At 40.8% G+C, this 26,456-nt stretch overlaps 1 protein-coding gene across 1 annotated transcript; it reads left to right on the top strand.

Annotated features, from left to right (window-relative positions):
• Nucleotides 1–3,324: 3,324 nt before the first annotated feature.
• On the top strand, nucleotides 3,325–14,255 carry LOC143135414 (uncharacterized). The gene is made up of 2 exons (XM_076296081.1): nucleotides 3,325–3,483; nucleotides 11,770–14,255. The coding sequence occupies exon 2, from the start codon at nucleotides 11,777–11,779 to the stop codon at nucleotides 13,502–13,504; it is 1,728 nt and encodes a 575-aa protein (XP_076152196.1). The 5' UTR covers nucleotides 3,325–3,483; nucleotides 11,770–11,776; the 3' UTR covers nucleotides 13,505–14,255.
• The last annotated feature ends 12,201 nt before the right edge of the window (nucleotides 14,256–26,456 follow it).

The raw sequence follows: 26,456 nt of genomic DNA on the forward strand, positions 1-26,456 counted from the left end.
ATAACTCGATATCCACACGATAAATTCCGTGCATCAAAGCAGACTGGAACTTTCATGTCTAGTATTCATGCACGCCAGCTGTTTACTGTCTTTAAAGCACCAGGTGCGTCTGTCTAATTCTCAAACAGCAGAATGCTTAAATGTTATGTTAAGCTACAAGTAGGCCTAGGTCAATGTATAACATTAGCTTGGGATGTTTTTACAGTAAGCATTGGTAGTTGTGAAAGCAGCTGCATCCCTTCTAAATATCAAAATATGGAAATGCTAACATATCTTTCTCCCTCAAGGTGCTTTGCTTAAATTTCTCAGCCCTCAGGCTCTTCCTAAGGATACCTCCACTGATGAAGATGGCCTGAAAGGTTAATCTTATGTGTGTGTGTGACTGTGTGTGTACTTGTATTTATGTTGGATTTTTAAATTGCTATACAACCTGCACTCTTTATAGTTTGAACAATGCATCCTTTTTCTGCATAAGATGGCAGTGTTTTTTTTTTCTCACTTTGTAAGAACTGAAAAATTTTAATGTGAGTGTGTGTATGTGTTTAAGTATGTTGGATTTAGGTATTGTGCACTTTTTTACATTTATATTGGATTTTATGGTACGGTGGTGTTTTTGCAAATGTTCAAAATGTTCAAAACTAATGCACAGTATATATATGCAACTGCAGTATTTTGTATTTATATAAACTGTGGGTGAACTTAAACTGTATGGCTATGCGGTGGTTCCTGTAGGCTTTGCGTGCGGTGGGGGGGGGCCTCCATGTCCATTTTGCTTGGGCCCCCCAAATTCCTTGAAACGGCCCTGCTCTCAGTGGCGGTTCTACACAGAGGCCTAGGGAGGCCCGTACCTCTGTAGACATTTCCTTGGCCACCCTTGTGCCCCCCCCCCCCATGCTGACCAAATAATAATAATAAAAAACATGAATTTATTTTACACGCGAGCGCCAAAGGAACTAATGCGACCCAACGTTCTACATGGGTAAATTAGAGCGGCGCACTTGCGGTGGTGCTCGGTGAATGAGAGCTCAGAAACACTACTCTTGGAGAGAGGAGCTATGATTTCTCGAAGGTCGAAGGTAAGCAAAACGATTTCATCTCGTAAGTGATTCGTTGTTTTTGCACATAACTGTGTTAGCCTACTGTTGTTCCTCACACTGATAATTAAATCAAGTGTGTAAATGTCTGGTCTCAAAACATGTTTAGAAACTTAATCATATAGCAAACTCATTGAAGCAGAAACAAATATCCAAATGTCAGTATCCTTGCTCTACACAATGTTGTGATGTTAACCACGTAACTTCATCCGTCTTGGCAGTTGCATTGCGATAACAAATACATTTGAGTGAAGTAGTGATCAACAGTAGGCTATCTGAGGAATGGTTAGTCAAGGAATGAGGAATGGTTAGTCAACGAAATGCATGCCCCTACGTTTTTTCCCCCTACAAGGAAGGGACATTCTTTTTTGTGTTACAGTTTTTCTCAGTCGCTTTGGTGCTTTTTTCAGATCAGAATTAAAATTCTCATAACTATTAGTTCAACCTCCACAACATTTAGTCATTTGTGCACATCATAGTAGCAATTTCTCCTTCCTCTGAACAAATTGCAAATGCTTTTGGAAATGTATCAGTTGCTTTCATACAATTCTCTGCTGTTTTTTAACATTATCATTTGCTTATGTCATGTCAGTCAAAATGAACTATACTTATGGATACTGAATAGTCGTTCCCAATAAAACTAATAGTCTTCATTTCATTGCTTGAGTCATTACATACAAAATTGGTGAACTAGTTATCAAATTCTGTCACAATGCTGTAGAATTGCAAAGAGCATACAGTAAAAATGTACGTATTCAGTGTCTTGTACTCACTTACTCCCCTAACTACAGCAATGTGTAACTTTACTGTAGTTTTCAAATGGCTGTACAAGTACTGTATAGTGCTGTCTTGAGCATGTTCAGGTTCTGGCAAGGTTCTGACCTTTTTTTGCATTGGAAAACACTGAGAGAACTCTCATAATGAAAACATGACAAAGCCATTTGACTATCTTGTTCATAAACGATGGTGTCAAAACTTCTCATTTTGATGACACTGACAGTTTCATTGACATGAATACCTGCTTTTGAGGAATGGACTATCCATTTTGAGCAAGTGACATGCTTTTGCAGGTCATCCACTAGGTTTTGCAGTTTTCACTAATTGTTTTGAGAAATGCACTAACTGCTGTGCAAATGTTAATAGTGATGTGAGAATAGCACCAAAGCGACTGAGAAAAACTGTAATATGGCTCTAACGTTTCTTTTTTTTAAGTAAATACGTGGCCTACATTTTGAAATACATGCAGCTGTACATGCATTATGCATAAGTAAATAAATGTTGTAGTTGTGCCCTATGTTTAGTGTACATCTTTCTACAGATATCAGCAACTCCAAGAGTAGGCCTACAGCCCAACTGGAATATATTATATAGGCCTATATAACGGAGCTTCAGGCCAAACTGGTACAGTATAATCTTCATCCATGGATTGAGTATTCTATCATGACGGACTCCACACCAAATGCCCCAGTTGAACGGGTTTGTTTTAATGAGCCATAGGGAAGTTTTCTTTGAGCTCTTTAGACTGTGCAATATTGCTGTAACCCTAGCTGTAAGCCTCTGTTGCTGTAGTGTAGAGTATCTATATTTCAGTAAAATTCAAGTGATCCAGTATTGTGCCAATTCAAATACTTAAAGGAAAATTCAGTTTTTTAGCACTTTAAGGCCCTTTTCTGGTTTGTTTTGGATGAACTAGAGTGGTGGACACCGACATTTTGACGATTGGTCCTGTCTCGACTTTTCTGACTCGTTTTGAATAGCCTTTGACTTCTCAGGGTGGCTGGCAATGGGCATACTGTAGTAGGCTACTCAAACATGTCCTAAAACAACCCTTAACGTTCGTTTTCAAAACTGTGCAACTCACCGAGTGGTTAGTGGTGTTTCGCTTTCGGTGTCCACCACTCTAGTTCATCCAAAACAAACCAGAAAAGGGCCTTAAAGTGATAAAAACCGGAATTTTCCTTTAACTGTGGACTGAATTGACACCCTGTACTGTTTTTTTTTTTTTTTTTTTCCATTTTTTACGACCCTACCTCTCTTGCACCTGCACTCACTCTTGTACAAAATCAGGGACGTGTACAGGGGCGTTGCTCAGGTTGCAACTGCCCATATGCCCATCTCGACTCACGTTGCCCTTCCGAGGGGGGAAATAAATAAATAAATCGTACAATGGATGCAGTATAGCACGTAGGCCTAGATAAAAAAAAAAATCGCAAAGCCTCATTCACTTCCATTCGGGCACCGAAAGTGAAAGTCAGTAGGGGAAGGGCAAACTCTGTTTACGTGGCTGCAGCGCTGCACGCGACCAGTACCTGAGCTGAGCCTGCATAAGCGGCCCTAAAAGGAGATTGTCTCGGTTGTCGGGTGAGACGACTCAACGTTGTCGGAAAAGGTGAGTTTGTGATGTATAACAAACGAACTATCATCATCAAGTTTTATGAAATTCAAATTCACATCTTTCCGAATATTACGCCGCAAGTAGGCTAGTGTATTCCGTAAGATCCTAGTGGATTTCATTGAAAGTGAAAGTAGACGGATTAATCAGCTGCGTTCTGAAGAATGCTTGATTCAAGTTCAGTGTGTGTGGCGCACTAGTTTCTCAGCAGCAGCCATGAAACGGTAACGGTCAACAAATTGATTTAAAAAGACATCATGTATGAAGTCGTCCCCCCCCCCCCCCTCGTTTTGGCTTTGCATCGGGTTCGCTGTCAGGATTTTCCGATAATGAATCTCGTGATGCTAAAATTGAATTTTAATTTCTGCGCGTTCTGCGCCCCTTGTCTAAAACATATTTCAGGATGCCATCTCACCATGAGAAAACGTAAAGTTATGGTGACGGTGCGAGATCAAAGCTTTGGCAGACTTAGTAAACGTCTTGCACATAATGTTCAGCTGAATATTTAGTGGAAATAGCCTACTGTAGCATTGTGCCGATAGATAAAAAGTCGCCAATTTAAAGGCGCAGTCCGCATTTTAACCCTAGCTCTCCATTTAGTGTGTGCGCTTGTAAAACTAGTGTGTGAGGGGGGGGGGATTGGGGTCACTCTGTGCCACGTATATTTTCCTTTTTTTTTACCTTTGCCAATCACACCCCTTAGACTGAGAATGTTTTGGACTGTGTAAATAGTCTACTACCGGGGAAATAGCCTATATATATATATATATATATATATATATATAAATATTCTAATTCAACAAAAATATATGCAGTTCTGCATCTATTTTTGTTGAATAAAGATAGTGATAAAGACAATCATTTATATATTTGCCTCTGAAATTCTCATTGTGTTGGTGTAAATTCTGGAATTTCTGAATCTAAACTTGAGTCTATTGACTGTTTTGACTGCACATTATTGGAGCTTGCAGGGAACAGACATGTCATACCCAGCATCATTTCTGCATGTTGAGCTTATTGCTGGGAGTTGTGTGGTAAACACATCCACTGTTTAAGCAAGACCAAAGGCCACAGTCATGCCAGCATGCACAGTTCACTCCCCCTGCTACCCTGATTAGCATTTGTATAGCTCACAGCATTTCATTTACATGTTAAAGCTTCCCTAGAATTAGGAGGAGGGGGGGTCATGGGGGGGCGACTGCCAAGCAAGACCCACGTCAATTTCTGACAATTCATGGCAGTTTTCTGCATTGCCTGCAAACTGCCATGAACAGCCACTAACCTGAACTTCCACGACAATCTACAGTGCCGCATACTGACGGAAATCACACTTTTCATGCAGTGAGACACACGGGCTTTGCATCTTTGAAACCGGGAAAGATGATTCCTTTTTAGAAGGCTGTATGCTGTATGCCTGTAGTTCGCTTCTCACTCTGCACGCCATGTCTTGTAGGCAAAGAATAAACATTGTAACATTGTCATGTCAGGAGGTGGGTCAACCAAGTATTTAAGAATAGTAAGATAGAGGGCCCTATCATGACATTCTAAAGTGCATTGTCACTCATCAAAAGTCTATTCAAATTTAGGATGTCCAGTTCTAATTTTTAAACCAATGAGAATGACATCTGTCATTCCCTTTAACGGCGCAACGCATATGTCAAATAAATGCATCGGTATTTTGGCATTCAAAGACGCATTTGAAGGAGGCTGCTTGCGAGACCGTATAGAAGTCATTCTTAAACCATGCTTTACTAAAATCTAGCATAGCCTTCACGCATTTGCACTCATCTATTTGAACTCATTGGCAAAGTGAAACTAACTTCACCAAGGAGTCAGTCAACGACAAGACAGTTACAGTTTTTCTCAGTCGCTTTGGTGCTTTTCTCACATCACTATTAACATTTGCACAGCAGTTAGTGCAATTCTCAAAACAATTAGTGCAAACTGCAAAACCTAGTGGATGACCTGCAAAAGCACGTCACTTGCTCAAAATGGATAGTCCATTCCTCAAAAGCAGGTATTCATGTCAATGAAACTGTCAGTGTCATCAAAATGAGAAGTCTTGACACCATTGTTTATGAACAAGATAGTCAAATGGCTTTGTCATGTTTTCATTATGACAGTTCTCTCAGTGTTTTCCAATGCAAAAAAAGGTCAGAACTCGGTGACACTACCTGAACATGCTCAAGACAGCACTATACAGTACTTGTACAGCCATTTGAAAACTACAGTAAAGTTACACATTGCTGTAGTTAGGTGAGTAAGTGAGTACAAGACACTGAATACGTACATTTTTACCGTATGCTCTTTGCAATTCTACAGCATTGTGACAGAATTTGATAACTAGTTCAACAATTTTGTAATCTGGGGAATGGAATCCCATAATGTTACCATGCACTTGTGGTCAAAACACCGTTTTGTTCATGCATTATTAACCTATGGTTAGCCTACTTAATGTTATTTTATTAATAAGAAGTGAAGTTTAAAATTGTGAGATTCCAGACAAATAAAAGCTACAAGGCAGGTACCGGTAATCAGCTCATTAGCTCAGATCAGTGGAGAACTACTTTGGGGGAAAAACTCAAGAGGGAAACAAATTAACCGAGAATTCGTTGCAAAATCTAAATTCCACTGGAGCTCCAAGCGTAGGCTTCACGCCACCTTACACCACTCAGCTCTCAGTCAAGTTCAAGTTGTTTATTGTCATGTAGGCCTACTCATAAAAGAAATTATAAGTAACGAAATTATTGTGTTCAAGAGCCAGCTCAACTTTAAAGAGCAAATTAAAAGTAGGCTATGCATTAAAAAGTTAAATATTCTGTGTGTATGGGGGGGTATGGAATGAGTGCTTGCGTGTCCACCGTGGTTTGTATAGAAATTAATATTAAGTGACACATACACGTAAAAGGGCAGTTTTTTTACGAGCACCTTGGGGAATGATTTGGAAAATTTGAGGAAGCTTGAGCTATCAAATAGGATGGCGGCAGACAAATGGCCAGTGAATGAAAATATGTCGGTGGCAGTATGATTGTCACACACTTCATAGGCAATTTGCGCAAAGAAGCGGAAGCTGCGCTTATCCTGGACACCGGTATGTTTTGCACAAATGCACGGGACATCACGTAGGCCTATCGTGAGAAAACCCTTTAGCCTCTCTAACTGAGATTGTATAAAAATCTCTCCAGATGTTTCAATTATTTCGAAACACTCCAAAATAAGCTTTTAAATCTTTTCAGAGATCTTGTGAAAAAAGCGGAGAAACCATAAAGATCCGAGAAGAAGACACGCACTGAGGATGCTGCTGACGCAGCCTTTTCCATCACCAGGTTCAATTGATGTGCATAGCAATTAGCCTACACGTCTTGCACTTTCTTACGCACTCCACCAGATGCTCCTCTCATAACACTATAGCCCCATCAAATGTCTGTGCAATCAGCCTTACTTTATCTGTGTCACTCTCAGGTGAACAAACTCGTACACGATTTCGCACTTACACTGTAGGCTAGCCCTCATCGAGTTGTGCTGCAATATTAGCTTTCCCCAGCATGGCTAATTTGCACAACTAAGATGCTAGCCTCATGTTTTTTGCCTTCTCTGAAAAATGTTTCATGTCACACACACCAACACTAGCCTACTCCAAACATCCCCTTGTCCCCCAGAAGATCGGAAAAGCAGGCATGGAAAACAGAACATTTTATTGCGTTCAGGACAACCAGAGCTTCTTATCATAGGCTACTGTATGGCCTACCACGAACGTGAAAATGTCCGATTAAATGACCGACTCTTGTCCTTTGTTTGTTGGTATACGATGTTGTTGTCGGGCTGATCAGGTCCTAGGTCTTTGATAGCTAATTTAACTACAAACTCAAGTCTTTCGAATGAGTTCTTTAAGAGAAACTCCACACTATTGCACACACGATGTTCACTCGCCATTTTTCAACTGTCTGTCTGTCTGACCTCACAAACTTCGTGCGGACTAATACATTAGGCATACTACAGTAGAGTAGGCATATTGCAGTAAGTTCTGACGACCTTCTACTAACCGCGCTCTAGCTGCAGTTCCATTATCGGTCGACAGATTTACATAGACAAACAGCAGGCGCTGTTTAATTTCTTCCTACCAGAAATGAAATGTAACGTTACAGTAGGCCTACAACAACTACGGATATGATCAACGAGATCTTTGCGATCTTTTTGAAATTTCTTTGCAAATCATACAAAAATGTAACATGATTGAGTATGTTGCCACTGATTACAATAATAAACAAACAACATGTTATTTAAAACAAATATTTTGTGGATCTACTTTTCTAGTGGATGAATCTTTAGTAGGGCTCTGCCCCTCCTGCCCAAGTGAACGAGCCGCGTCTACTCATTATGAGATGTACAGTATTTCGTAATATCTTTGTTCTAATTATGTTTCCCATTGTAATCGTGCAATTTGTAATGCCTTGCATGGACGTGCGCTGGTGTGCGTTCATGAATGATAGAAGGATGGTGCGCGCACCTGCCAATATGACTGGTAACATGCGCTCTTAAAATAGCATATGAACAACTCGCCATTGACTTCTGACCAGGTTTAGGTGGTGTATGATAGCGATTTTTAGACAACACGCTAGGCCCCTCCCTAGGTTGTTAATTGCCACACCCCTGGGCGCAATGCTTAAAAAATAAACGTGCAAAATACCGAATTCAACTTTGCGCGGGTGAATAACGAGTATTACGCCATGCGCTGGTGACCCAAAATACAGCCCAGACTATTCAGAGTAGTAGCCTAATTAAAATAAGCCAGGCTCCGTGTTAAACAGTCTATCATTGCCAAAATTATTGTAGCCTAGGCTACACATTTACTATTCACAATATTGACAGGGGAGATAATTACTCAAGTAGACCATCAATGGGCCCATCCATGGTTAATGAGTTATTTTTATCCATTCTCCTTGTAGATGCGTGTTGACTAATAGGTCATCCACTGGAGCAGAGTTTAAAGGAACACGCCACCGTTTTATGAAATTGGGTTATTCACCATCTGCCCTAGAGTAAGATAAGTGAGCAAAAATATTTTTGTCTCCGTGCATGTGTAATCAAGGTCGTAATTCGTCCACTGCTCACGGCGCTCGAACCCGCCACCTCAACACATACCGCCATGGGAGTCGAACGCTCTAACCACTGAGCTAAAAGCCCAGGCTTCCAACTCACTGGTTAGAGGCGTTCTTAAGGTTAGGGGTGTGAGGATGTACACGCGCAACTAGCATGCTACCTCAGTTCGCCTCCGTTACACTCACCTCCCTAAATCCTCACTCCCATGATCCGGGTTCACGGCACCACTGTAACCGAGGTCGTAATTCGTCCGCCGCTCACGGCCCTCGAACCCGCCACCTCAACACACACCGGCATGGGAGTCGAACCCTCTAACCACTGAGCTAAAAGCCCAGGCTTCCAACTCAGCGGTTAGAAGAGTTCTTACGGTTAGGGGTGCGAGGATTTACACGCACAACTAGCATGCTAGCTCAGTTCGCCTCCGTTACACATGCATTGTCTTAGTCCGGCAGCGCCCCCGCTAGCATAGCATAGTGAATGGAATCCTTTGTTGCCAGATAGCATGTTGTGAGTAAAAGTAAACATGCTTAGATCATATAATAAACGTGCCTTAGCCACAGCACACCTAAGATCATATAATAAACTTGCCTTAGATTGGCATTCCTGACAGTGTTGGGGCCTTAGACAAGACCAGTGTTGGGAGTAATGCGTTACAAAAGTAATGTAATTACTGTAATATATTGCTGTTTGCGGTAACGCGGTAATGTAAAAAAAATTGGGTAATATTTACTCGGTACAAACTTCAGTAAACAATGCGTTACAATGCAGTTTAACCCAAAATTAAGCGGTTGTTTTGTTTTGATACATATTCGCAAACACCACACGAGAACAACAGAGGAGAAAAAATCCGCGTAAAATAGTAGAACGTTATCTCCTGATACTGGTTGAATATGACTGTGGCTGCAGCAGACTCGCAGGCGGACTCTATTTGCCGAATGGACATAAGCCTACGCTCATTATTTTCAGCTTGTCAGAGACAAGGCTATGAAGAACATAATAGTTAGTGCACTTTGTGTGCGAAACCGAAAGATCTCTCAGCTCGCGAAATAGCACAAGTAAATTAATGAAACATCTAAAGTAGTGCCACGCTAATCTTTTTGATTCTTGATAAAACACAAACTATGCTGTTGTGCATGTCAGCTTTGTGCTGTGAACTTAAATTGAAGAGACTAAAGGGATAGAAATGCAGAAAAAGATTGTGTAGCCTGGCAGTGCCACCGCTCCCACCACGCGCATCACGCACTTTGCGTTGGGCACCAAAGGACAGAGGGGGCACCCAAATGTAACCAATGAATAGTAGCTTTACTGCAAACTGCGTTTCACTCTTCATCAATAACGTTTACAATGTCAAAATGCACACAACATGATGTTACATGCAAGTTTGATACCTTTTGGGTTCTCAATCACCACATAGTACTAGAATTGGTGGGTCTTCAATCATTCGTTTTCCAAGCATTTAGGCTACATGAAGCACATGATATGCTGAGTCGACTGAAACGCATTCCATTCAGATATCTAGGTGGATACCAGGCTCATAATTTACTTGTATTCACAAAACGAAATGTGAAGCAACATGTCATTGCATACTTCCATTTCCAAAGCAATGAAGATTGCTTAAAACAACTTAACATTGTGCATATTATTGTTAATATTGTGCTATCAATGTAACTCAAACAAATAAGGCTTGTAAACAAGAGCTGGCAAAAGGGCATTATGACAACGTAAAGATCAATGCTCTTAAAGTGACAGTGCACCATTTATAAGTAAAACAGCATTTCTTCAGAAATTAATGTTTAAAAATACACAGTAATGGTCTGTAAATAATAGGCCTTTTATTTTACTTTAGGTGTTTGAGTTATCATTTAAATGTCACTCACTCAAAGCCACTCACTTAGGGCACCAAAATGGCCAGCAGGCCACCATCTTGACATGTCTTTATTAAAGGAACCGTATGTAAAAATGTTATTTCAATTAATCATAAAATTGCCCTGATATGTCACTAGACATTACAAAATCATGTTCATTTCAAATACTTATATCACTGACAACAGTAGTCTGGCCAGGATATTGTCATTTAAAAAGTGAAGTTGCAGCCCTCAACTGATGTTGATGTTGTCATGTTGTGTTTTGGCCTAATGCGCCACCCTCCACCTATCTACTAATCACAAAGTCAGTAGTGTTTCGTTATCCGGTTGCCAACTCTGCCAGTCAGAGGGGAGGGGAAGGGGATACACCGCTCTACAGTAATTTGAAAGTGATTGTAGTACCCGTTTTGGCCACAATCTTACATACGGTTCCTTTAAGCTTTGATTTACAATATAGTAGGCTCTCTATTGATTTCAATGAGTAGGCCTAGGCCTTAAAGTTACAGTATTTCTATCACAATTTACCAGACTTTGACCTTTTGTCAGTTTTTAACATTCTGACTATGATTGTTCCTTGTATTGCATTATGAGCACTGCACCTATTGCATTCTACTGTTGCCTTAAGCCTAGCTCAGTCATTATGCTATACCACATCTCCCTCCATTGGAAGAGCAAGCTGCATTGAGCGCAATAAACTGCATTTAGAATGGCAAATCCATATTTCTAGATATTTTGGTGAAAGTAACTTAAAAGAAATGCAATAGTAGTGTAATGCCTTACAATTCAGAGACAGTAATATTATAATGTAACAAATTACTTTGAAATGACAGTAATAAGTAATGCATAGTACATTACGATTTTGAAGTAACTTGCCCAACACTGGACAAGACTCTACTGTTCACTTTAGACCTCTGTAGATCTCTGTAATGTTCTTTTCAGTCATCAGTCTGGTTCTGTGATCATGGGTGGAGGCATGAGAGTGCAGGCAGATTATGTTTTGAGGAAGTGGGATGATTCACAATGCCGGGGAGCATGACGCATGGATGTGGAGGCCTGTTTAAATCTCCTAGCCAGGGCTTGGTGGGCGAGTCATAGATCCCATTGGAGCGCAGGTTGCAGGTTGGAGCGAATGTAGGACTGATAAGCATCCGAGGACCAACAGCCAACCATTTTAATTTGCTGTTCTGATAAGCCAGAGGAAAAGGAGCAAAAACTAACAAATTATATTTTTGTTCATGGTCAATTTAAATCTCTCTCTCTCTCTCTTACCCTCCCTCCATGTATCTATCCCTTTCTCTTTTTTATATCCATCTCTCAGGATCATCATGGGCAGGATGAGGATTCTCTGGATTTTGTATCTACTCTCTCTCTCTGGTCTGAACACCTCTGACATCAGGAAACTCAATACAATAGAAGATCTAGCAAACAACAACATTGGGTTTGGCAAGACATACCCCCGACATGGCTTATTTCTGCTCTACTGGCTGACACATGCACTAGTGTTTAATCAGAACAACAATGCCATACAGCTGATAGATACATGTACATCAAATGGAGAGCAGAGAGACATCAACATTAATATGCAGGATTATGGCCTTCATCGCTTCAACAATCATGAAAATCTTCCCATCCCCTATTATTATAGGTATTTGACTGTGGGAAACATCAATCAAAGAACTTACAGTGGCGTCACTTATTTTCCTGATTACGTCACAGTTGACTTTAACAACCGACCATTTCCTGAAAGTAACATGGACAGACTTATTCTCCAGACACACCGTAACAGCCCGAGAACTATACTAAGAGTTTTCATCACTGAACACTATAATGAAAACACTATCTACGAGATAAGTCCCCAGCTTCTGGAAGAGATTCGGAACTTCCAAAATTTGGATGACTTCCTCTTGAAGGCAGGCTATAACTTTGGAACAAGGCCTGAATGCTCAAGGAGAGGAAATCAAGGAAAACGTCGTCGCCGCTCGGATCCTGAGTGTACACGCGAAGTTGTGATGCTAGAGGTGAGATCCAGTGCCACGGCTAACGCCAAGATCGCGTGGAGCAACATGCCCAGCAACACTCTGAGGAAAAACCTTTTTGTGAGGCTCTTTGCTGACATGGACAGCACCAACAGCCTTTACAGCTTCAGTGTAGGACAGCAGTCTGGATCCATAGACACCAGCGTGCCTCTGGACAACAGGCTGCAGGCCCGACTGAGTGAATGCAACAATTATTTTTGTAGGTCTGAAAGAGTCATCTGGAGGAGCTCTGAATTTGATGATGCCAATAGGAAGTTTCCAGCTGAAGTGGTTGGATATGACGCCAGTCTGCAGCTGTTTGTAAAAAAGGGCAGAGCCTGTGCCCGCCTCTACATCAATAAGGCCTTTACTGATTGGAAGGACTCATTTTACAATGCATGGGTGGGGTTCTACAAGAGTAGCAATGCTGGACACAGTAGCTATGAAACATATCAATGGGCCACCAAATTCAATGAAAATACCCAGAAACAAACAGAAGAAGAAGAACACACATATTTGATATATGAGTATGACTCTGGATTAAATGTGCAGCAGGGTTTCCAGGCTCGGCTCTTCCTCCAAAAACCCGTCCACAGTGTTCGGGCCCACACAGTGCCCTGGGGGGGGGAGGCCATCAGAAAAATTCAGAACAACGTGGGGGAATATGGTGCCAGTCTGCAGCTGACTGCTGGATCTGATGATGATAACTGTAAAGCCCTTGCCCGCCTCTACATCAAAAGAGACTTCACTGACTGGGAGAAGAAATTTACCAACTCATGGGTGGGGTTCTATGAGAGTAGCTCTGACTCGAGCTCCAGCTACAAAACATATCAGTGGGTCACCAGGTTTGAGAAGAATGAAGAAAAGTGCACGGAGGAGTACATGGCTTACGATTACACATCTAGCATGACTGTCGACCATGGGGTGGAGGCACGCTTCTTCTTGAGTAGGGATTATTCCAGTAGGACAGGCCAGGCTGTACTTGATGTGAACCAGCTACTTATCTACGCGTGTAGATCAGTTGAACTTAGAAAGTAGCATAGTAGCAGTGACCATGCATAGGCTGTGTTGCAGGCCACATTGGGGTAGGATAACTCATCCACCCAAGGGGTCAGTTATCTTTGCTTCAGATTCTGCTCCTCTCATTTTTGCTACTTCTGTTTAACACACACTTAACTTACACTACTACAGAAAATGTTGGGGAGAAAACTCAAGTGGCAAACAAATTAAGGTTAGACTGAGAATTCTCGTTGTGAAGTCAAAATCCACTGAAGCGCGCACACGCAGCCTTACAACAGTGTCTGCAGCTCTTCAAATCACTGTACAATGTCATTTTTGGTACAAATATAATGTAGACACTCTTATAGGGTGGGTGCTTGCGTTTCTTTAAGAATCTTAATTTAGATACTCTTATAGGGTGGGTGCTTGCGTTTCTTTAGGAATCTTAATTCACCCCTGGTGCCTGAACTGTGTGTCCCTCCCATCTTTATATTTTGATTTGTTATGTTTAAACTTTGATATAGATGATTTTTGGCAATACAAATCAAATGTAACTGAATCAGTGTTCTACTTCCTTTCAAGTTACCTACACTTGACTAAGCCACAGCGTATAATGAGTTTTCTTTTTTGGCATGTGATTTGCTAAAAACTGCTTTTTAGTTGATCAAGAGGGGGGACCGAGTCAGCCGACTTCATTCAGTAACTAAGAAATACCCTGTTGGACTCAGTCTGCAGAGCTAGTATTCTTTGCTTTTGCTTTTTTGACATCAAATAAATTACTTATTAATGATTCTGATCCCCCCGTCAAGTCTTATTTGAATGCAACTTTGACACCATTAAGATAAAAACACAACACTACATTCACTGGGCAACCAAAGAATCCAACATTCTGTAAAAGACTTCTGGTCTGAAGGTGTGAGGCCTGTAGACTGATGGAGTGCTATGATGATGTAGGATAGATTACTTAAGCAATAAGCCCCAAAAGGCCATAGGTTACACTGGCTGAATCCTTAAGTGAGCCCTGAGGACTAAAGACTCACAGATTTAATTGATCTCAGATGAGTGAGTGTGAGTCCACATGGGCTCAGAAAGGGATAAATGGGATTGGGACAGCACTTCATGGGGTCACATGTACCTTGGTGATGTTTTAACAAAGATGTTGCTGACACTTGTACCTGCTGACACCACGCACGTGTGTCGTGCTGTTGTTTACATTTGTAATTTCCGGATTTCTCTATGGCCCAGATAGCAAAATCAGATTGGGCAGATAGCAGACCGCTGGTGGTATGCCGCCGGTGGTGCCACTTGTGGTCCGCTTTAAATTGAACTTGTCTTGAATATTAAGAAAAGTTAATAAAATGATATCTAGAGTATAACTGAACAAATAAAAAAGATTTTAGACCAATAGTGGCAAAATATTGGGCAATTTGTCTGCAACCCGCCAGAGAACCGATGAGCAAAATGCCAGCGGACCACCAGTTATGCCCTCCAATGGACCGACAGTGGTCCACCAGCCTCTTGCTATCTGGGGGTGTCCGCAGTAAACATCACAATACTTTGAACTGTGGGTAATTCCCTTTTGGTGAAGTCTTCACCGATGCAGACTCACGGAAAGCGCTCGGTAAGTGTGTACTCAAACCCTCACGCCCTTTGAAATGTGACATTGGGGCAGCCCTAAGCCCTAACGAATTTCACGAGAACGCGCAGCAAAGTCTGTGAGTCCGGACTTTGGTGTTGGGCCAGAGATTTTAGAACAGCTAAGGGGCGTTGTTAGGCACGACGCACTAGCGGAGTAAAATTCCCCTTAGCTGTTCTCAAATCAGTGTAACCTACGGATCGAGTGGCTTATTGCTTTTCTAAAACGGTTACTACATATCTGGCAGAATTCATAAAATAAAGGCACAGCAACGAGAAATGTAACAAATTATTCATAGATAATCATTCTTCTGCCAATAAATATATTTCCTCTGTCTGAATGGTTGCCAAGCAATGTCGAGACGCAGCTACTTTAACTTTTGTATCAAGTTATGGTAGCGCAGTAGCCTAATATAAAACAAAATACGGTCAAGGTGTATGTTTATGCTAGAATTTACAACAGCATCGAACGTGATTCAGCCAATCATAATCAAGGATCGGAGCTATCCATTTTAGAATACACAGATAAACACTGAGTCGTCTTAGTGAGGGCTGTGACTATAGACAAAGTCCTTTTAACCAAGTCCCTCCACTCAGCGGCCATATTGCAATGCTTTTTGGGCCTTTATCAGGCATCTATTTCGGCAGAAATGTGCATGCGCAAGGCTTCACGATACTAATCTTATCTTGCTCCAGTGGCGAGATCACCACACATGGTTGGCACAATGTCTTCACAACACACCACATTATTGGCTCAATGTACAATGTGTGTGTGTGTGTGTGTGTGTGTGTGTGTGTGTGCATGCATGAGTGTGTGTGTGTGTGGTGTCCACTCTCCTCTTTACTGTTCAAGGGCAATATATGGAGTGTGTGTGTGTGTGTGTGTGTCAGTAGGTGTGCGTGCATGTGTGTGTGTGTGTGTGTGTCAGTAGGTGTGCGTGCGTGAGTATCAGTGTGTGTGTGTGTGTGTGTGGTGTCCACTCTCCTCTGTACTGTTCCAGGGCGATATATGGAGCTGTCTGCCCCTAAATCCTGCCTGCTCTTGTTCTCCAGCTTGTCCACTCTGTAATGGTCAGCTATATTTCTACTCCTCTTTTCACTCCTCCTCTCCCTCCCTCTTTTACTGCCCTAACACAGCTCTCTTCCTTTCCATCACTGTCTCTCTATCCCTCTCTTCCTCCCTCTATTACAGCCCTAACACAGCACTCTTCCTCATTCTCTCTCTCTTCCTCCATCACATTTTCGATCTCTTGCTCTCTGTCCTAGGGTTCTCATCAGTTTCAGCTGTCCAGCCCTCTGAGTGTTTGATTGTTCACTCTCCCTCCCTTGGTTTGGGTTTCTAGCAGAACTTTTCTTTAAGTTAGTTACGTAAGTTAAGTTATACTTCATTTGTCCTGCAGGAAATGTGTCCTCTGTATTTTGCCCATCTGGGCTGTGGGGGAGGATGCGGGGATGGGACACAGTGTTCCTACCTGAACAGCAACTTCCTATGGTTGTTTTTACAAGCGATAAGAGCTGCTCAGAGTGCGACAGAAGTGCTGTTCGGCCCTTTAAAGAGTTTATGTGCCATCAAAATGATTTTCGAAATGGCATTTCAAGGTAAGAAAACTTTTTAGGGGGCCTTTTAAAGTCCAAAGTTGCATGTTCTAATGGGCACCCATCACTGTTTGTCTCTCTTTCTGTCTTTTCACTGTCCTTTTAGTCATTTGTATTCTTTCTCTCTCCATCCCGTTCCCCATCCCACTCTTTCTTCTCTCTATCTCCATCCCCTGTTCTCCATCCCTCTCTTTCTTCTCTCTGTCTTTTATATCCTCCCTCAGGTATTTAGTGGGATTTATGTGCTATGCTGCTGTTCCAATTGGCCGTTCCAAATGATTGATGGCTTTAATTCTGCTCTCCAGGACAGGGACCTGTCAATCACAGCAAGGAGGACCCACCCTCAGGCTGTGTGTGTGTGTGTGTGTGTGTGCACTGGTTTGAGGGTGTTTCTCTCCCTGTACACACACACACACACACACACACACACACACACACACACACACACAGACTCCTAACCAGTCTCACTCATACAGGCCTGCTGGTTGTATTGCTTTATGGTAGGTACTTATAAGCAATGAGTGATGACTTTAATGATGAGTGTTTATGAGATGTTTGATGTGATGGCTTAAGTGATGAGTGTTTATGAGATGTTTGATGTGATGGCTTAAGTGATGAGTGTTTATGAGATGTTTGATGTGATGGCTTAAGTGATGAGTGTTTATGAGATGTTTGATGTGATGGCTTAAGTGATGAGTGTTTATGAGATGTTTGATGTGATGGCTTAAGTGATGTGATGGCTTAAGTGATGAGTGTTTATGTGATGTTTGACGCATAATGGGTATTACTGTAAACTGACCTCTAAGTCTCGGGACCAGCCAATCCATCTCTGTCATCAGGTAATGCTCACTGGCTACACAACTCATTCATCTGTACACACTAACAGTGTTTCACACACACGCATACACACATGCACACCAACATTCAGTTATGATCACATGTTTTCTTTAGCAGCACACACAGGACTGTGTAATAGGTATGTATGTGTGTGTGTGTGTATGTGTGTGTGTGTCTGCGAGTGTGTGTGTCTGTGAAAGAGAGAGTGTGTGTGAGAGAGAGAGAGAATGTGTGTGTGTGTGTGGATGTGTGAAAGAGAGAGAGAGTGTGTGTGTGAGAGAGAGAGAGAGAGAGAGAGTGTGTGTGTGTGAGAGAGAGAGAGAGAGTGTGTGTGTATGTGTGTGTGTATGTGGATGTGTGTGTGTGTGTGTGAAAGAGAGAGAGAGAGAGTGTGTGAGAGAGTGTGTGTGTGAGAACACACACGCCTCATGTTCAGGCATCAGGTCCACTTCTACAACATGAAAGGAAACACTACTTGATTATCTCCGACCATTACCACTGATTCCCCATGCTTCCTGCCAACAGTGCATTATGTCTCTGGGTTTGTATGTGTGTGTGTGTGTGTGTGTGTGTGTGTGTGCATGTGCTCATATGTGACACAAATGTTAGTACATGAGTGTATATCTGTGTGCTCATGCCTGTATGCCTATGTGTGTGTGTGTGTGTGGGTGTGTATGTGTATGGAGTCCTGTTACACATATGGGCACCTACACAAACACTCACGCACTGATACACACTCACAGGAGATGAGTATAATTAGTTTGTTTCTTCTCCAAGACACAAGCTCAGCTTGAGAAGAGGAGCCCATCTGAGGTGGAGCGTGTCATCAGCTTCAAATTTCTGGGTGTCCACATCTCTGAGGACCTCTCTTGGACCCTCAACACCTCTACCCTGATCAAAAAGGCTTACCGGCGTCTCTTCATTCTGGTAGACTAAAGAAGGTCCATCTGTCTCCTCAGATACTGGTGAACTTCTACCGCTACACCATCGAGAGCATCCTCACCAACTGTGTCACAGTTTGGTATGGCAACTGCTCTGCCGATGACCGGAAAGCACTGCAGAGGGTGGTGAAAACTGCCCAACGCATCACCGGTTCCTCACTCCCCTCCATCGAGGCCATCCTGTTTATATGGTTCATACCAAATATCCATATTCAGTTTTTCTGTAATATATTCTGTTAATACACTGTAAGTACAATACATTATATTGTACTTACTACTACTATAATGGTATTGCCACTACATTGCACATATCTGTACATGTTGTTCATACATTGTTCATATTACATAACCATATTTATTCTGCTCTTATAAGGTTACTGCTAATATGTTGCAAATACTAATTTTTAATTTATACTACTCTAAACCACCTTGTGAAAACAACTATATAATACTGTCGACACTGCACTATATCTTTTGTCCTGTCTATGCACCACCTTCTTTGTATATCACATTGCACTTTTCTGCTTTTTTGCACTTCTGGTTAGACACATTTCGTTATCTCTGTACTTGTACTCTGCACAATGCGTGCTTGTGTGGGTGTGTGTGTGTGTGTGTGCGCACGCGCGTGAGTGTGTGTGTGTTTGTGGATGTGTAAAGTTTGTTTGGAGTTGGCATGGCTTGTTAGCGCTCACACTTGTCCATATCAGACTGTCCAGCCATGACTACAGCAGCAGCTGTCCAGTGACCTCTCCGTCTCCATGACTACAGCAGCAGCTGTCCAGTGACCTCTCCGTCTCCATGACTACAGCAGCAGCTGTCCAGTGACCAGGCTTGGAATTTCACCATTTTAGGGGCAAGGCCACTTGGCCTTCAGTTGGGCATATTTGGTGGGGGGCACAAAGGCCACATGTCAGGGCACCAAGGCCAAAGTTAACTATACAGTAGTATGCTATAAAAATGATCAAAGTTGTATTCACTGCAGTAGACCTGCATCACTGTATGAAACAACAAAAACATAAAACATGACATATTACATATAACTGTAAATCATCTGATCATCTAATATTTTCAGATATGTGTGCAGACAGTGTGCGTGTGTGCGTAGGTGGGGTGAATTTGTTGAGTTCGGCTGTGGTTGTACAATTTGGTTTGAATAAACCAAAGAGTTACATGTCAACTTGACAAAAGGTGTATTCCTATTAGGTAACACTTTATAATAACTACACACAATTCATCATTTATTAAGCCTCTGTTACTTATTAGTTAATGGTTTGTTCATCATTAGTAATTTCTAATTTATCATCAGTAAAGCATTTGTTCACACATTTATAAATAGTTTGTTCATAGTAAATAAGTTTGTCTTAAATATGTTTATACATTATTGTTAATACTTAATAAATGATGCAATAACATGTTTTTGATTAAGTAATATTTCCATTATTTAACAGTTGTTACATACACATGCACTAATGATTAGTTAGGGTGAAAATACATATTTAATAAACCACTTCCTAATACTATAACTAATAATTAACTCAGAAGTTACAAGTGGTTAGTTAATGATATTTTGTGAGCTCATCTAAAGTGAGGACGTTTTATGCCTTGCAACACATTTACAAATGAGTAATAAAGTTTACACTTGCATTTATTAATTTAGCCGACACTTTCACCCAAAGCGACTTACACATGTCAATGAAATTAAAGGGCAAGGCCACATTGGTGAACGCCGGGGTTTGAACCTCCAACTTTATGGGTTACTGCATGTTAACCCGGCTCCCTATCCACTACACTACCTCTGTCCAGTGGTATTACAACCATCAATTCAAAAATATAATATAGATATGCGTGTTTACTATGAACAAAACATTTTTAACTGTGTGTTAAACATGATTTACAGATGAGAATTAATGTAGGAATAATGCTTTACAAATGAAGAATACAGCATTTAATAATAGCTTACTGATGTTTAATAACAGTGTGTAGTAGAAGAAAACAGAAACTCTTGCATAGTTGTAGGGTTTTCTATCTGGGCCAAGGTAGTGTAGTGGATAAGGAGCTGGACTAGCATGCAGTAGCCTGAAAAGTTGGGGGTTCGATTCCTGGCTTTCACTGTTATGTCAATGGCCTTCAATTTAATTGACATGTGTACGTCGCTTGTCTGCTAAATCAATGAATGTGAATGTAATCTTTACAACTCATTTGAAAATGTGTTGCAAGGCATAGAAAGTCCTCACTTTAGATAAGCTCACAAAATATCATTAACTAACCACTTGTAACCCCTGAGTTAATCATGAATTATAGTATTAGGAAGTGGTTTATAAAATATGTATCCTCACCCTAACTAATCATTAGTGCATGTGTATATTGCATAATTTATTAAGTATTAACAATAATTCATAAACATATTTTAGATATAGGCTTATTTACTATGAACAATCCATTTATAACTGTGTGTACAAATACTTTATTTATGAGAATTAACATAGGAACAATGCTTTACAATGAACAAAGCATTTTGTAATAGTTTGCAACTGGTTTATAATAAGAAAATTATTTCATTATAAGTGGTTGTTTTATTACTTATTAAGTATAAATCATGTACTTACAAACATATTTTTTGGATAGGCTTTTTCACTATGAACAAACCATTTATAATTGTGTGAACAAATGCTTTACTGATGATAAATTATGTATGAACAAGAAATTACTAATGATGAACAAACCATTAACTAATAAGTAACAAAGGCTTAATAAATGATTAATTGTGTGTAGTTATTATAAAGTGTTACCTCCTATTATTAGAGCCATTGTACTTGTATTCCTATTATTAGAGCCATTGTACTGCACAACAGTTGGATGGATGGAAGCATGGCTGGAAGGGTTACATTACAGTTTTTCTCAGTCGCGTTGGTGCTTTTTGCAGATCAGAATGAAAATTCTCATAACTATTAGTTCAACCTCCACAACATTTAGTCATTTGTGCACATCACAGTAGCAATTTCTCCTTCCTCTGAACAAATTGCAAATACCTTTGGGCATGTATCAGTTGCTTTCATACAATTCTCTGCTGTTTTTTAACATTATCATTTGCTTATGTCATGCCAGTCAAAATGAACTATACTTATGGATACTGAATAGTCGTTCCCTATAAAACTAATAGTCTTCATTTCATTGCTTGAGTCATTACATACAAAATTGTTGAACTAGTTATCAAATTCTGTCACAATGCTGTAGAATTGCAAAGAGCATACAGTAAAAATGTACGTATTCAGTGTCTTGTACTCACTTACTCCCCTAACTACAGAGATGTGTAACTTTACTGTAGTTTTCAAATGGCTGTACAAGTAGTGTATAGTGCTGTCTTGAGCATGTTCAGGTAGTGTCACAGAGTTCTGCCCTTTTTTGCATTGGAAAACACAGAGAGAATAAACTGTCATAATGAAAACATGACAAAGCCATTTGACTATCTTGTTCATAAACGATGGTGTCAAGACTTCTCATTTTGATGACACTGACAGTTTCATTGACATGAATACGTGCTTTTGAGGAATGGACTATCCATTTTGAGCAAGTGACGTGCTTTTGCAGGTCATCCACTAGGTTTTGCAGTTTGCACTAATTGTTTTGAGAAATGCACTAACTGCTGTGCAAATGTTAATAGTGATGTGAGAATAGCACCAAAGCGACTGAGAAAAACTGTAAGATGACTATAGGATGGTGAAATGAAGACGCTATAGGACTATAGGATGGTGAAATGAAGACGCTATAGGACTATATGACTATAGGATGGTGAAATGAAGATGCTATAGGACTATAGGATGGTGAAATGAAGATGCTATATGACTATAGGATGGTGAAATGAAGACGCTATAGGACTGTAGGACTATAGGATGGTGAAATGAAGACGCTATAGGACTATAGGATGGTGAAATGAAGATGCTATATGACTATAGGATGGTGAAATGAAGATGCTATAGGACTGTAGGACTATAGGATGGTGAAATGAAGATGCTATATGACTATAGGATGGTGAAATGAAGACGCTATAGGACTATAGGACTCTAGGATGGTGAAATGTAGATGCTATATGACTATAGGACTATAGGACTATAGGATGGTGAAATGAAGACGCTATAGGACTATATGACTATAGGATGGTGAAATGAAGACGCTATAGGACTATAGGATGGTGAAATGAAGATGCTATATGACTATAGGATGGTGAAATGAAGATGCTATAGGACTGTAGGACTATAGGATGGTGAAATGAAGACGCTATAGGACTATAGGATGGTGAAATGAAGATGCTATATGACTATAGGATGGTGAAATGAAGATGCTATAGGACTGTAGGACTATAGGATGGTGAAATGAAGATGCTATATGACTATATGACTATAGGATGGTGAAATGAAGACGCTATAGGACTTTAGGACTCTAGGATGGTGAAATGTAGATGCTATATGACTATATGACTATAGGACTATAGGATGGTGAAATGAAGACGCTATAGGACTAGGACTATAGGATGGTGAAATGAAGACGCTATAGGACTATAGGACTCTAGGATGGTGAAATGTAGATGCTATAGGACTATAGGATGGTGAAATGAAAACGCTATAGGACTATAGGACTATAGGATGGTGAAATGAAGATGCTATATGACTATATGACTATAGGATGGTGAAATGAAGACGCTATAGGACTATAGGACTCTAGGATGGTGAAATGTAGATGCTATATGACTATAGGACTATAGGACTATAGGATGGTGAAATGAAAACGCTATAGGACTATAAGACTCTAGGATGGTGAAATGAAAACGCTATAGGACTCTAGGATGGTGAAATGTAGATGCTATATGACTATAGACCGGTTTCAGGTCCCTAACAACCGTAGTCAAGAACGAACTCGGAGGACAAGCACTAGTTGTTTACACTGACAGCGCAAAGAAAACAAGCTGGCTGAACTTGATATAAGATGAAGAATAAAAACATATTGCCGAAATATTTCGGTGTAGTCGAGTCTGGATTGTTTTCATCTAGAGGTGTAGCGGATTTACCTATGAAAAGGCAACGGATTTTACGGAAGGTAGGCTAAACATGTGGCCAGTCACTGTAAAGTTAGGTTAGGCTTAAGCTAATGTTAACGTTAGGGCTTCGACTGCAGAAACAATTAGTTTAGATTTAGTGAGAACATTACCTACTCAAAGGGTACATAATGACAGGGGTGGACAATCATTTCCCCCTGAGGTCAGAGGATAATTACTTTGATAAAGTAGCCTATGCTGGCCACACATTGAACGATTGACTGAAATAACGTTACAATGCACAAAATGCATTGTGCTGGATGTTAACTGATAGGACCTATGACGGATTAGCTATAAGCTAGGCTACCTTATAGTAGGCCTATGCAATAACATTACTTGCAAGCCCATGTCTTCTTTTCTAAAACAAACAACTCAAATGGAGTGTCAACTTTAACTTTAGGCTACCCTGCATATTGTCATTTGCGTGAAATGTAGGCTAACGTTAGCCTCCGTTCTCATGGATCATAAGTCTCTCATTAAAATGATATGCTGAGGAATATGATAAAAAAAACACTTTGTTAACGTCACTACCCTATGTTATTTAGCCTACATGACTTGAGTTTTTCCTCTTGAGCATGAAGATAACATTTGTGGCATAACTTCGTAGCTTCATATCCAAATGTCTAGCACCTAGGCCTGCCTACTTTATTGGCGTTTCACATTTTTTTTAGCTTTGAACGGACACATCACAAAAAATGAAATGTCTCCTGTACCACACAGGGGAATTTCCGTCTGCTTTTCTCTGCCAAAAGTTAACAATTTTCAAGCTCCTTGCGTCTTTCTCTCAATGTATTGCTATACGGCTCTGGGTTTGCTTGTCCTCCGAGTGCGTCCTTAACGACAGTTGTTAGGGACCTGAAACCGGTCTATAGGACTATAGGATGGTGAAATGAGGATGGCTATAGGGCTATAGGATGCCTCAGGGTTGGGATGAGCAGAGTTTAGTCTGCTGGGCTGTTCTCTTTGAATATATTAAAAGACTCTGTGTGTGCGTGTGTGTGTGTGTTTGTGTTTGTGCGTGTGTATGTGAGTCCAAGTGGTGGTATGAATGTTTGTGACTCATGAATTTGAGTGTGTGTGTGTGTGTGTGTGTATGATTGGTGCTCAGTTTTGTGTAATCAGCTAATTATTTAGAGGCCCACACAGGCCTCAGACTTGACCTAACAAAGACAAGACCACATGGGATACAAAACACACAGACCCCCCCCATACACATCAAGGATTTAAAGGAACCGTATGTAAGATTGTGGCCAAAACTGGTACTGCAATCAATTTCAAAATACTGTAGAGTGGTGTATCCCCTCCCCCTCCCCCTGACTCGCAGAGCTGGCAACCCAGATGCAGAAAAACTACTGACTTTGTGATTAGTAGATAGGTGGAGGGTGGCGCCGCGCATCAGGCCAAAACACAACATGACATGACAAAACACAACATGACATGACAAAACACAACATCAACATCATTTGAGGGCTGCAACTTCACTTTTTAAATGACAATATCCTGGCCGGACTACTGTTGTCAGTGATATAAGTATTTGAAATGAACATGATTTATTAATGTCTATTGACATATCAGGGTCATGTTATGATTAATTCAAATACATTTGTTACATATGGTTCCTTTAATGTAATAAAATACTAAAATAGTTATGTTTTAATCAATTCAATAATCATAAATGACAAACATCTAAAGTGCATAGATGTGTCTCCTTGGGTTATGGTGGACATAGTAAATAGTTTGTTTTCAGGTAAACAACACATTGGACAACCCTAAATGGCTATTCTTAAGCCGCTCCTATTAATAACAGAGTCAAGATTATTATTTAATTTGATTTAATCAAATTGTGCCTTGTAAGCCCCACAGCTTTAGGACTTATGGATGTGCTGTGCTTGAAATCCTTGCAAATCCTCACAAATTCTGGCAGCCATAAACCCTAAACAATACTTTTGTGTGTGTGCGTGTGTGTGTGTGTAGTTGCAAGGTTATGACAGTGTTTGTGAATAAGTCTTAAAGAGATTGGAGCTGACAGCATTAACTCTCTCTGCCTATTCCTGCCAGATGCACTGCCTCTCTCTCTCTCTCTCTCTCTCTCTCTGTCCACTTCTTTTTTAAGTTGTTTTTCCCCCTCTGTCTTCTCTCTCTCCCTGACTTCTCATTCTCTGTCCCCCCTCTCTCTCCCTGCCTCCTCTCTCTGTCTCCCTCTCTCTCTCCCCCTCTCTCTCTCCCTGCCTTCTCTCTCTCTCTCTCTCTTTCTCTCTGTCCACTTCTTTTTTTAAGTCATTTTAAGGGCCCGTCCCAATACCTCCCCTACCCCTAGATTTTTGCCCTAACCCTCGTTTTTGCGCGTGCATGTGTAGGGCTAGGGTGTCCCATTACTTTAGGGAGCAAGGGGAAGTGCTATTTACCCCTTAAAATCAACCCTCAAAATATAGCCAGGACCGATGCAGGCTTAAAACGAAGTGGGAGATGAAATTACCCAGGATAGCGTGTGAGCTCAGCGAGCTGGCCAAATTTTTTATATATTTTCACAAAGAAGCATATTAAAATTTCGAAATATGTTGGAATATGTTAGTTTGATGCACATCTGATGGACTGTTGACATTTGAACACTAATGTTAGAAAATATCTCATGAAGCTATCTGACGATGTTCATGATATCTGCTGAGTGCTTTGAGAGAGTCTGCCCATCAAATAACGTTATATATCTGATCTGGGTAGATTCGTCAATATTTAAGGTGTGTGTTCTGGCGTTCATATGAACACAAATATCTTTGTTGATTAACCAGACGTAGATAAACCAGCAAAGCCCACACAACAATGACCGCTGGAACGGGTGTGTTCCTGAATGAAAATAGTAGCAGGCTACTACCGATAGACACGTCGGCGCTGCGCG

The sequence above is a fragment of the Alosa pseudoharengus genome, unplaced genomic scaffold (assembly GCF_046254945.1).
Source record: "Alosa pseudoharengus isolate Yale_2024_CS ecotype anadromous, Long Island Sound unplaced genomic scaffold, YU_APseudo_1.1 YU_APseudo_1.1_scf_2, whole genome shotgun sequence".
Lineage (NCBI taxonomy): Eukaryota > Metazoa > Chordata > Actinopteri > Clupeiformes > Clupeidae > Alosa > Alosa pseudoharengus.

What these genes read in the sequence shown, in the direction of transcription:
- LOC143135414 (XM_076296081.1), top strand. Translation starts at nt 11,777, where the DNA reads ATGGGCAGGATGAGGATTCTCTGGATTTTGTATCTACTCTCTCTCTCT.